The sequence below is a fragment of the Centruroides sculpturatus genome, unplaced genomic scaffold, assembly GCF_000671375.1.
Source record: "Centruroides sculpturatus isolate CEXI.00-Female unplaced genomic scaffold, Cexi_2.0 scaffold959, whole genome shotgun sequence".
In the NCBI taxonomy this organism is placed as follows: domain Eukaryota; kingdom Metazoa; phylum Arthropoda; class Arachnida; order Scorpiones; family Buthidae; genus Centruroides; species Centruroides sculpturatus.
Genome location: NW_019385195.1, coordinates 139,960 through 153,406, shown reverse-complemented (window position 1 = coordinate 153,406; position 13,447 = coordinate 139,960). Strand labels below are relative to the sequence as shown.

Here is a 13,447-nt window from a genome sequence, read left to right as displayed (position 1 = left end):
AACATCAATCGTTTTGTGCAATTCAAATCAAGATCAAATTTCACATTGATGTTTACAATTTGTAAAAATATGGAAAACATTTTTTAAAATTTATATATTATAACTTTATTCAGAAGTAATAAATTCTTGGTTGTACAGTCGACCCCCCTATAACGTACGTTCCTATAACGACAATTCCTATAACGTAGCGAAAAAATTGTAGCAACTTTCGTATAACGTACCTCCTATAACGTCGTTTCGCGACAAGATTGATAGAGTCTGGACCAATAGTGGATGAGCAGCCGAACTACTTTCCTCCGACCCTGCGCCACGCTACGGAGCGGCTAAATTGAGTTTGCTATCGTCTGTTTAGTATTATATATAAATTATATATAAATTAGGTACTGTACATATAATTATATATTAATTATATATAAATTAGGTACTGTATATATAATTATATATTAACTTAATTTATTGTAACTTTATTATAATTATATATATGCTTTCTGCCGCCTGGCAACACGCTACGGAGATTTTAGGCTAGTAAGTTGAGTTTATTATCGTCTGTACAGTATGTAAATTAGGTACCGTAAGTCTAATACAGCACTAATTTTATACATTTCTTGTGAAAGAAACACTTCTTATTCAACGGCCATAAAAATTATTTATATTAATGATGTCTCCAAAGGTCAAGTTATTTTTATGCGAAAAATTCGTTATTAGAAATCGCGGCCGCCGTTTAATGTGCTGTTCCGCGATGAAAACCAGCTTTAAGCAACGGCGTAGTCGAACGGTACACACTCGGTAAGTAATCCTATAATTTTTTGTTTATAGCATAGTTTATACGGATTATTCCCAAAAAATTATACGTGTTTTGGAAATGTTGAGTGGAATTAGTCTAGAATCGGTTAATTTTATAGAAGAAAACCTTTCGAACAGCCTTAGTCCGTAAAGTTCCCACCTATCGGGCTGCGATTGGCTCATTCCTACAACGTAATTTTCGGTTAGCGTGGAACGTATCTAAGCGTTATAGGGGGGTCTACTGTATACTATGTATACAACCCATTTTATTTGTGCAAAGTGCTGTAGGTAGGTATATTTGTATGTTTGGTAGTGCAATTATATTTTTGCTTTATATCATATTTTCAATCAAACTTTACCAATATTATTTAATTTGTAATAAAAAACAAATAAATACTGAATACAGAGCAATAAACACTTATGCGTATGCTGGGGAGCAGCATTGCATGTGAACCCTGATTGGAAAGGCATACTGTAGAAAAGGTTGGGAACCGTTGCACTAACTTATAACTATCTACTCCTCCAGTAATATTATATTGCTTTCCAAACAATGAAGGCATCATCATATAATAATCTTAACAAAAGAAAATAAAAGATAAATTTCTTGGAAAAGTCAGTCTATCATGATCTAAGCCCATAAGTTACAGCATTAATTTCTTCCATTCTTGCATTAGAAAGGTTTTTTGGCCTGTAACAGTATTTTATAGAACAAATTGTTATATTCCAACCAAGATTTATTTTCTGTTCAGGTAAGTTGTCATTTTGCAGAAAGACCATTTTAGACAGGTTTTACTGCATTTACAGATTTTTTTCCTTGTGATTAATTTTTATTTTAATTCTTATCATCAAATTAATATTTAAATAAATTTTAAGCAAAAGTACTAAACCATACCTAAGTGTTTTTTCTATTGTGCTTGTACGAAATATTTCTTCTTGATCAAGACTAATGGTGCAAAAAGTATCTCTTAAACCAATTGAGCCATGACTCCTAGGAGGCAGATTTTTTGCTTCACCTGCAATAAATCAAATGTTATAATGATTGTTAATTGGTTAATCATAAATTATCCCTTTTATATTGCATTATTTCAAGTTAATAAAATTTCTTTAAAAAAAGTAAATTTTATTCATTAATCTTATTTTTGAAATAAGTTTTATAAATTACTACATTATGAAAAATGTTATGTAAAATATTGTTGAACACATTTTTAGAGTTGAAAGTTTTTGCAATGCAATGAAAAAACATCAAAAAGTATATTAAAAATCTTTTTGTATTTCTTTCTTCTGTTTTTTAATTTGGCAAGCTCTTATATTTTCTTTCTTCAATATCCGATTTAGTTTTTTTTTTTTTTTTTTTTTTTTTGTCAATTTCTTCTACTAAATACACAATTCTCTTTTTCTTTTTTATAATACAGGGCATTCCTGAAGTAACCATTTATTTTGTTGAAATAGATTGAATTTTAAGAAAATGTCTTAGTAATTGATCTTATGTATATATCTTTACAAAAATGTAAATATTAAATATATATTTAAATTGTTTTTAAATTTATAATCAATTTTATTTTTAAACCCTATATTTATGATGAATGTTCAATGTGTTATGGTCTCAAAATAATAAAATGTAATGACAATTATAAGGTTTATAAAATCTGAAATTACAAGGGAAACAGTTCATAATATAATCTCCAAAATGCTTATAAATACTGTATATTCTACAATGAAATAATCAACCATTAATTAAATTGAGCAGTATATTTTCATTCTGATCTAACACTGGCATTTTGTAAAGAAGTATACATATAAATATGTCATTAAGACAACTCTTTCAAATTCAACATTGTACAGTAGAGCGTCGATTTTCCGAAAGTCAATCATCCGAAAGAATTCCAGTCGGCAAATTTAAATTTTCGCCAGTGCTGTGGCGCTTCAATCTTTGGCTATGACTTGGGCTACTCAAATATTTTATGTTTTTGATACTAAATTAACATCTGAAGTATAATTTTTTATTGTTTTTATATTTTTCAATATATTTATTTTGTTTGTACAAAATAAAAAAATAATTTTTAACGATACAATAGTCTTTGTTAGGCTTAACATCGACGAAAATTCAACGCGAAGCGACACGCAACGGAGAAACATTTCGACATCGGATACGTTAAACTATTTTTTCATACGTAAATCAGTTATCCGAATTATCAGTTATCTGGACAACCCCAGTCCCCAATTGATTCGGAAAATCGACGCTCTACTGTATTTACAAATTATACAGGGTGACCCAGACCACTCATAAACCACCTTTTAAAATGAATAGAAGCTAGTTTCATGAAAATCCTATATATATATATAGTATACAAGAATGTAAGTGATGTAAGTGTACAAGCATTTACTTTAAAAAATAAGTTTCTAAAATATATAATTGGTAATAAAAAAGCATCATAGATTATTTACTGATTACAAATTCCTATTTTAAATAATACTAAAAATAAATAATATATAGATAAAATACTGAATTAAATAAAATGGTGAACAAATAATAGACATTATCAAAATATTTTAGTTAAGAGTTATAGAAAAATAAATTTGGAATAAAATAATTCAGAATAAATATTATCTCTCTTAAATGATACTGAATTTGATAAATTATTTAATTAGATTTTTTTAAAGAGAATTTTTTAATTCTTTATTTTTAATATCATTTTATTTGTTATCCAATATGATTAAAATTTCAATATTTTTGAAGCATTCTACTTGGTCTTGCATAGATAAGATTTTTTAGAAATATTAGATCTTTTTGAACCATTAAAAACAATAAATACACTGTACAGTACATCAAAATTTTGTTATTGATAATTGCTATTTTTAATAAAATTTGATACAAAATGAAATTAATAATTGTAATAATAAAAATTGAAATTATTTATAAAAATTTAAAACTATCTGAAGACTTAAAATTAAAAATTTTTTTACAGCAAGAGATTATTATTTGTTGGGCTGCAATTTGAAAAACTTGTAGACTTATAAATTCCTATTATTGTCTATCTATCTGTCTGTTCTTCCTTAATCTTGAGAACAGTGTTAGATATATGAAAGTTGAGACCAGATATGTAAATAGCTTAAGGGAAGGAAGCCTCGATTAATTATATACTTTGCACTGAAAGTCATGTTACTTCAATTCAAAAGTTTCTCCTGAAAGGAGTTAGGTAGATAATCAGCACAACTCTATTGCTAACAGAAAAAATATGACATACAGAGGCAAGCCACTACTAATCTGAGGTGGAGAGCACATATTTTAAATTAAATAAATTAAAAATATGATTAAAAATTGCAACCCAGCATTGTGACAATGTCACAATAAATAATTGCTCATTATATTTTAACAATTTTCAACCAGTTTTATTATAATTCATAACTAATAAAACAGCAAATAATGAAAATGATTTAGAAATTATTTTATCATTAATTTATCTTATAAAACAGAATTTTCACAAAATATATTATATATATTTCAATGAAAATACAGATATATTTGTAAACAGAGGAAATTAAATAAAAATATATTGCAACATTACTGACATTCAAAATTTGCAATTTTTTTTCCCTGTACCTACAACTTGAAAATACAGACTGATGGTTTTACAAATGAAGAATATATAAAAAATCTTAATAAACAAAAAATAATCTACACTAAAAGTTACATTAGAAAATTACCATAATTTTATGTAAATAAATGATGTATAATGTTCATTGGTGTATATCTACAAAACACTGCTAGAACAAAAATAAAACCTTCATGCAATATGAACTGCCATAATGACAGTTTACCAGTATATTTTTTATCTTAAACATTGTATAGTATATTTTCCCTATTTCTTCAATTTTATTTGTGTTACTAGTTTATTGTAGATGTAATTATAAAATAAGTAAAATGGAACAAATAATAATTGAGACAAAAACCACCTAAATTGCATTAGGTATCAAAAATACAAAACCACTACCAAATAACAAATTGTTTGTTTTTTGTGGTTTGTTTCATTTATTTTATTTATAAATTAAATATATACTATACTACTACTAATAATAAAATTAATAATATATTATTATATATTAATATATTAATAATAAATTATTATTATTGTATATTTAAATATTTATTTTAGTATTTATTAATAATAATAACAACTGCTAAAATAAATTTTTAAAAATTAAATAGAAAAAATTTTAAATGTTGATGACATCTATTGACACAGGTTTAAGAGCTCAGCTTTATACACACTAAAAAAAGTAAGAGAAAATCAACAGCCTGTTTCTAAACAGAAGCTTCTAAATAGTTCTCTTTGAAATATTATACAGAGAAGATGGATTGCTGAAAATTTATCATTTTCAATGTACAAGTTCAAATAGGAGAGGACTAAAAATAAGAAATATGTATATAGCAAAGTCTTAACTTCTCAATCATGATAACAGATAGAAACAATGAAACAATAGAGCACTTATTTAACATATTTCTACTTGAGAGCTAAAATTAAGAATAGAGCTAAAATATAAAATTAAAGAGAGAGCTAAGCTTAAAGAGAGCTAAAATTAAAAAATAGCAACAAACTGAACCTAACTGAATTATGATAAATTTTTCTTTTACTCCTTAGTCCTATCACTGGGCCCTTTCCTGTGTTTCTAATATCATTTTTATTCAAATTATGAAACTAAACCTTAATGTCCAGCACATACTTTTCAAATAAATGAATGTTTTTGACTAACTTAACTAGATATCTTTATGTTCCCAATATAAAAAGCTAAATGAATGTTAATCAAATCGATCCAATGAACAAAGTGATAATAAATACAAATTAATATTTAGAACATTTTCAACCCATTTCTAGAGTCTTCTTCAGAAGTCCCTAGAAATGTGTCAAAAACATTAGTGTTATGTTCTAAATATTATCTGCAAAGCTATACAAGGTTAGTGCGATGTATTTGAACATTGATGTAAAATTAATGTTTTTGGCTAATTAAGTTAGCCAATAACATTCATTTAAAAGTAATTGCAGGACATTAAAGGCTTATTTTCATAACTTAATTCTAGCAAGTTATTGCTTAAATTAAACTATTGAAAATTGTTTCATTTTCAGAAAACTTTTAATTGCCATTACATATTATAGGTTTAATTTCATAATTTAGTATTTGCAATAGGTTACCTACAACAATCCACTTGCATATGTGAAACGATTGTTCAAACCTACAGCAATAATAATCAAAATGACATTAGATGATCATAGGGAAGAAGGGAAGCGTTATAGCTGTGTGGTTGTGCTAAATTGGGCTCCTGGATTTCGCGCAGTTTCTCCTTGGATTTAACTAGTGTAGTGAAGTTTGTTATATCGATCGATTCGGGATTTCGTAAGGACCAAGATGATACCAAAATTGTANTGCTCACAAATTTCTTCTTCACACTTTCCTATCATACTTACCCCATCTTCCCCTCCCCCCTCTCTTATCCTCTTCTTACTTCTCTTCTAAGGCTAAGCCTCTGGTACGGCCTTCTTAACTTTTACAACAATAATAATCAAAATGAGTTAAAATAACAAAGAAAAACATTTACAGTAGAACTCTGATTAACCAAATGTCTAATTATTCATACCATCACTTGACTTCATTTCTCTCCCACTAAAGTCACTTCAGTTCTCTTACATCATGTGACTGCATTCTCTATTTGTTGAGACAGATCCAAATTATCAATAGGATGCTAATCACACACTGATGAATAAATACAGTATGTATATAATATTGTGATGATATCCTGTAATTTCATTCTTACATACAATCCACTTATCTGAATTTTCAATTATCTGAATCACTTGCAGAATGAATCAATTCAGATAATTAGAACTCTACTGTATCAACATTTGAAGTTATCACTATATATAAAAGTATTGTCAGCAGGAATGAGGACCATATACATAACCTCATGTTCTGTCTCTCACAAATACTAAGAATAGGATGAGTAAATTGGTCAGACAACTCTTGACCAGAAATCAAGAGAGTGGTCAGGCAGGTTCTTGGCTAAAAATTGAAACCATTCAGAGTCCAATCACATGCGTCTTCTGTTTTCACATACAACAAGGTATATTGGTATGTACAATTTAATTCTATCCAGTTTTTAAATTAATTGATTTTATTCACTTTCAGAAAAATGTTTTTAATTGCTAAACCACAGTACAACAATCAATAAATTTTTAGCACAATATTAAACAATACAAATGCCAATTATCTTAGTAACAGACACTTAATGAGGTCATTAAACTGTATTTGCATGTTGTACTGATTGTATGTGAACTGTATTTTCTTTAAGATGCAGTAAACAACAATAAAACTATTGCAATAATATTGTACATCTTATATTAAATATTACTGAATAAGGTCAGAACACTTAAAGTAAACAAAGTACCTACTGAAATAAATTGTTAACAATAAACTCATTGTGCACTAAAATACATAAAATATACATAAAATAAAACTGAATTTTAACAAAATGGTATGTTAAAACATTGACTGTTGCATTATTGTAAAAACTATGAAAACAGAAATTTGAGTGAATTAAAAATATAACTGAAAATTATTATTAAAAAAATAAAATTCAAATGCACATAAAAGCGCACACACTCCATTTTTCCTGACCATCCTCCTGGCCAGATCCTGTATGATTTAGCCAGCATACAAAAAACTTTGTTAAAAGGGTCTTTCTATTCTCCATATAGAGAGGAAAGCTACTGGATGAACCATTCGGTTATAGCTTCTCAAACTTTACTGTCAGACTGGAATCTGTGACCATTGTGAAAATTTGATATGGAAGTCACAAGATGACATATAGGATTGTAACATGGATCCTGTAGAACTTTCCATCCAAACCACTTTTTATGTAGAAAATATACACAAACTTGTACCATGTTGAAAGCAGGAAGCAATTTCCTATAGCAGATAACACAATTTTGTAACTGGGCTATGTATACTGTAATTTTCCTTTAGTGACTAGTATTATGCATTATATGATCCAGTTTATATTTCATTTAAATTACCCTTTAATTGAAATTATTGGTTTCTTTTAAAAAATGGCTGAGGAATGTACATGTTAAAAAATATTTGTTAAAATAAATATTACAAAATATTTACATTTATTAACAAAAAATAAAATATTCAAATAATTTGTACTTAAAAATTAATCACTATTACATCTAACTGACTTCATTATTTAATTATTATTATAAGGCAATGTCTCTAGGACAATAGAAGCCTTTCCCTTTTGGCATTAAAAAACAATACCCATTAAAATATAAACAACAGTTAAGAAATACTATATATAATTTTGAGCTCAAATAAGTAATAATAAATAATTCAAATACAGACTAAATGCTTTTGGACCTCTTCGGTCCATTTTCAGTGTCTTCATATACATACAAATACATAAAATTTTGTACCAAATTCCAGAAACAAAACTTTGTTTCTAAAAATAATTCAATTTTTTCAAATAGTTATTTGTATTTCTCAAAATAAAATTGTATTTCACTGCAAAATTTGTTTTCATCACATGAATAAACTGTCAAGGTAACTTCCTCTGAATTTGACAGGAAATTATTGAGGAAGGATGACATGACAGGATGCAGACAAAATAATGAGAGCAGTAGTTATGAAGTTACATTACCTGGAATTCAGTTTTTAACAGATACTTTATTCCAAATCATGCATTTGATTTTGTATAAATTAAATTATTAGTTTGTTTCAAAAAGAATTCTTTAGTAGACATAAAACACAAATATATGATATGATATTATATATACATATATTGCTTAAAAGATTAATAGTTAAACAATGCAAAATATTTTATATAATTTTCATATAAACACACTGACTATTCATAATAGGCCTGATCATTATAAAAAAAAAATGTTTATCATTTTTATCGAAAAATAATTTCTTCATACTTCAAGTGTCACAATTAACAATTTACATTTGCAATATAATAAATTATATAAAATCAAAATAAGTTATATAACAAAAGTTACGAATGTAATTACTTTGAAATACTCATTCTGTGCATAAAATAAAAACAACTCATTTTATAATTACATATAAGCCAAGTGGGCTTAGTTTACATGTAGTTATAATATATAGTATTATAATACTGCTAGATTTAAATTAAGCTATAATATAATTATAAGTGTATTATAAAATATTTTAAATTTATTTAGTTAATATGAAAAAGAAGAAAAGTTCTTTTAAATAAGAAAAAACAAACTGCTTTTCTGGAGTTCACCTTTATTTACAAATTATTCTCAATACTCAGGCAACAAAGTCCATATGCGAGATGTGCAGAAAAATTTGTCATCTCCTGGCATTTATAAATAGTTAGTTGTATTATAGCCCAATTAAATTCCAACAGTATTGTTCTTTATAATTCATTTTACTAAATATTCTTTACATGTCTTTAATTTTATAAAAAAGTTTTAGATTTAAATTAAAACCCACACTTTAATCTTACAATTATTCATTCTTTACTTTGATTCCTTAATAAATTTTTAAGAAAAGTAATAAATAGCAACTAATTTTCAAAAATTCAGTTAATTTCTTTATTAATTAAAACACCACTTATTGGGCTGGAATAATAAGATAAATATTACACTCTAAAGCAGGATTGTCCAACCTTTTTTCCTAATGGGCCAAATTAAAAATTTATGTATATTCAGCAGGCCACAAAGGTATGTTATATAAATACAATAGAGCGTCGTTTATCCGAATCAATTGGGGACTGGGGTTGTTCGGATAACCATTTATGTACAAAAAAATATATTAATTCATCCCGTGTTGAAATTTTTCTCCGTCACATGTCGCTTCGCATTGAATTTTCGTCGATGTTAAGCCTAATGAAGACTATTGTATCGTTAAAAATTATTTTGTTTGTACAAAATAAATATATTGAAAAATATAAAAACAAAAAAAAATTATACTTCAAAAGTTAATTTAGTATCAAAAACATAAAATATTTGAGTAGCCAAAGACACAGCCAAAGATTACAGCTCCACAGCACTGGCGAAAATTTAAATTTGTCGACTGGAATTCCTTCGGATAACTGACGTTTCGGATAAACGACGCTCTACTGTATATATATTTTTAAAAAGTTTAAAATGTGAATATCAAATTTTAATAAATATATATAATTACAAAAAATACTGTATTATTTATTGACAGTAAAAAAAGAAATTATATTAACACAAAATAAAAATAAATTCAATATGATTTTTGATATTGCTTTCCTTTTTTCATATTGTCAATATCTGCTTTTATGATACTAGCCTTAATTGTAAGAATGTTAGTTAAATGGGAATCACTCGATCTATTTCTTTCAGCAGTTTTGATGGTTTTCATGCATGAAAAGAATTGTTCACAATAGTATGTACTATTCCACATGCATAACAGCTCTCTTTAGTTAAAATATTTTCTAGCACCAATTACATCATCAAAGTGTATCCAGTGAAACGAGAATAATTTTTACAGCATACTTTACCAAAATAAATGAAAATGTACCTAAAAAATTTAGGGTGCAGTGGGCCACATAAAAATATTAAGCGGGCCACAGTGCAGCCTGTGGGCACTAAGGCTTTAGAGCAGGGTTGGACATCCCTGCTCTAAAGCCTTAAATCATTTTCCAGTAACATATAATTCAAAACAGTTTTTTCGACTAATGTTTTTGATTTTATACTTTGTAATGTAATTTTATTTATTTATCATGACTTTTTTCTATTTTATATATCCTGAGAATCCCTTTCATTTAAAAATTATTTAAAATTTTTCAAAAAACATCACCATTCAATTTAAGCATTTCATCAACAAATATAGAATCAAGACCTGAAGATGATCTCCAATTAAAGATCGAAAATGTTAGTAAAAAAAACTGTTTAAATTATCTGTTACTGGAAAATAATTTAAGGCTTTGGAGTGAAATATTAATTTCTTAGTTGTTTATTATTTTTCTGAAAAAAATTACAGTTAAATCTGATAAATGTATAAGCTGCTTGTATGACCTTAATGGCCACATTTAAACTTTTGATTCTTGATTATGAATATGGACATAAGACATGTATTAGATAAACAAAGTTTATATTATGCATCCAAATTATGAGAAAAATCTTTAATAATTTTGTTAAATTTATAGTGCTAAACTTTTGATATAAAAAAAGGAGTGACTCACATTAACCAATTAACCAGAATGCATATGATCAATATTTGCAAACATTTTTGTAGCCCCTTCTCGGCTCTTCCTAAGGCTTCTTTTTTGTTCCAAACAAGCTGGCAGTTAACATTTGAAAATATATCGAATGGTATTAGATTTGGGACACCATATGTGCAAGCATTCCACTTTAAATATGATTGCAAATTAAATATTATTGCCTAGTAGGACCTGCCACGCCATCAAAAGGCACATCTCCTTAAAATTAATGCAGGTGGTTCTGAATCCAGCCTTAAAAATTTAAATCGCCTCCAACCATTTGAGGTGTTCCAGGTGTGGGGTAGCAAGAAACAAAAAAAAAAAAAAGAAGCTCGAGGAAGAGCCCAGAAGGGGTTACGAAAATGTTCACAAATATCAATCATATGCACTCCGGTTAATTGGTTAATGTGAGTTGCTCCTTTTTTATATTATTCATCCAGGTGTGTTGTGCAATTAAGAACTTTCAATATTTTAAACATATAGAATCATCATCATTGGTTCTTTGGTATTATAATATATTTGTCATAAACTATCTCAAAACTAGCAATTTACAGGAATATTCCATTAATACAGCAAGTTAGGTTCCAGATAACATCTATAAAGAAATATCATCTTAAAGTAAATCACAGCTTTTTTTCATTTGTAAACATAAAAGCCTAAAAACATATTTGCTGTATCAATTATTTAGTGCATAACAGCACTAGGTCTAGATAATAATTAAAAAGTAAAACTAATAAATAAAAATGTATAGTATTAGACCAAATATCCATTTTCCAGAAATCCAGAATTACCAAATAACTGATTATTTTTGAAAGTGTTGTTCTGAAATTAGCAGGTTGTTATATAGTTGTAGTTCATCATGCAACCACTTTGTTTTCATCTCTGTGGCACTCATTATTTACTTTCCATTATTTATTTTATATTTTAAGTACAGCAGAATCTCATTTGAACGGACTGTGGAATACAGGATTTCTCAGAATAACGGATTTTTTCCCAGGTCCTGCCAAATCAATGTAATTTTACCTCCTTTTAGGAGATTCACAAATCAAAATAACAGATTTTTTTCTTGCCTCATCTATTGTAAACTTTCTGTTTTTTCAATGTTTAGTTAATATTTGGGTGTTTCTGGGAATTTGTAAAGTTCAATAATGCACATGTTACATCTGGGATATGTACAATTGAAGAACTGAACAGAGTCAGCAGGCTGATATGATTGAGGAGGACTCACCTAGTGAATATTCTGATGCTAGTGTAATGCTGAAATTTAGTGAGGCCATCGAATCTCTCCAAGTTGTACAGACCTTCTTGATAAGTTTCAGCATAAATAAGCAGGCTGTACATGACATTGCTAATATCAAGCAGTTGTTGTACTCAATAGGAAGAAAAGTGACAACAAAACAAACCAAGATGGACAAGATTCTTAACAAATCATGAAGTCAAGTGAAGTGCTAATGAGCATACATAATTTGCCTCTTTGTGCTTACAGTATATACAGTTTTCGTCAACTTTGTCGTACACACATACGGCATAATATATGATCTTGTAACATACATGCTTCTATAGAATAAAGAATAGAGATCTCAAGAGACTGAATAATTTCAAGTACTGGTATTTCTTGTATATAGGAGGTTTCAAATTGGAAATCGTTTTGAATAATGGATATTTTCTTGGGTATGTGGAAAATCTGTTGTTTGCAATAAAATGGATTCTCAGAACAATGGATGATTTTTGGTGGTCCAGTGATCCATTATAATAAGATTCTACTGTAGCATGTGTCCAGAAAAAAAAATCTAGAAACCCAGACCACTTTTGGTCTTTTGCTTGCCAGATACTTGGTTCAGTACTGTATTAACAAAGTGCTCTAAAGAAAAATATGCCTGTATTTAGAACTATCTCATATTTTTATTACTTTCTATTTCATTAAAAATATACTAAACATAAAAAATTTTTTCTAAATTTTGTCATATTAGCTATTGTTTTTTATATTATTGGATTGCAATTTGAAAAAATTGTATACCTATAAATTTCAAATGTTGTCTGTCCAACCAATTTCTTTTATCTTGAGAACTGAGTTAGATGAAATCCGAAATGAGATATGGAAAACTTAGGGAAAGGAGGCCCTAATTAACTAACTTATATAAGAACTGATGCACACCAGAAGTCATGTTATTTCAATTCAAAAATTTCTCCTGAAAAGTATTAGATAGAAGACTGGCACAACTCTATTGTTGTTAAAGGAAAAGTATAACATGCAGGGGCAAGTCACTACTAATTTGAGGTGGAGAGCATAAATTTAAAATATGATTAATGAGCAATTATTTATTGTGACATTGTCACAATGCCAGGCTGCAATTTTTTATCATATTTTTAATTTATTTAATTTAAAATATTGTTGTATGATCTGGATTCAAA

The 13,447-nt window shown here is 27.6% G+C and overlaps 1 protein-coding gene across 1 annotated transcript in view; it reads right to left on the bottom strand.

The window, feature by feature from the left end:
- The window catches only part of LOC111635986 (ras GTPase-activating protein 3-like), a 71,410-nt gene that overhangs the window by 44,681 nt on the left and 13,282 nt on the right, over positions 1–13,447 (bottom strand). Inside the window, exon 2 of the mRNA XM_023381137.1 lies at positions 1,676–1,796. Within this exon, the coding sequence (XP_023236905.1) occupies positions 1,676–1,796 (121 nt within the window). The remainder of the gene's footprint in view (positions 1–1,675; positions 1,797–13,447) is intronic.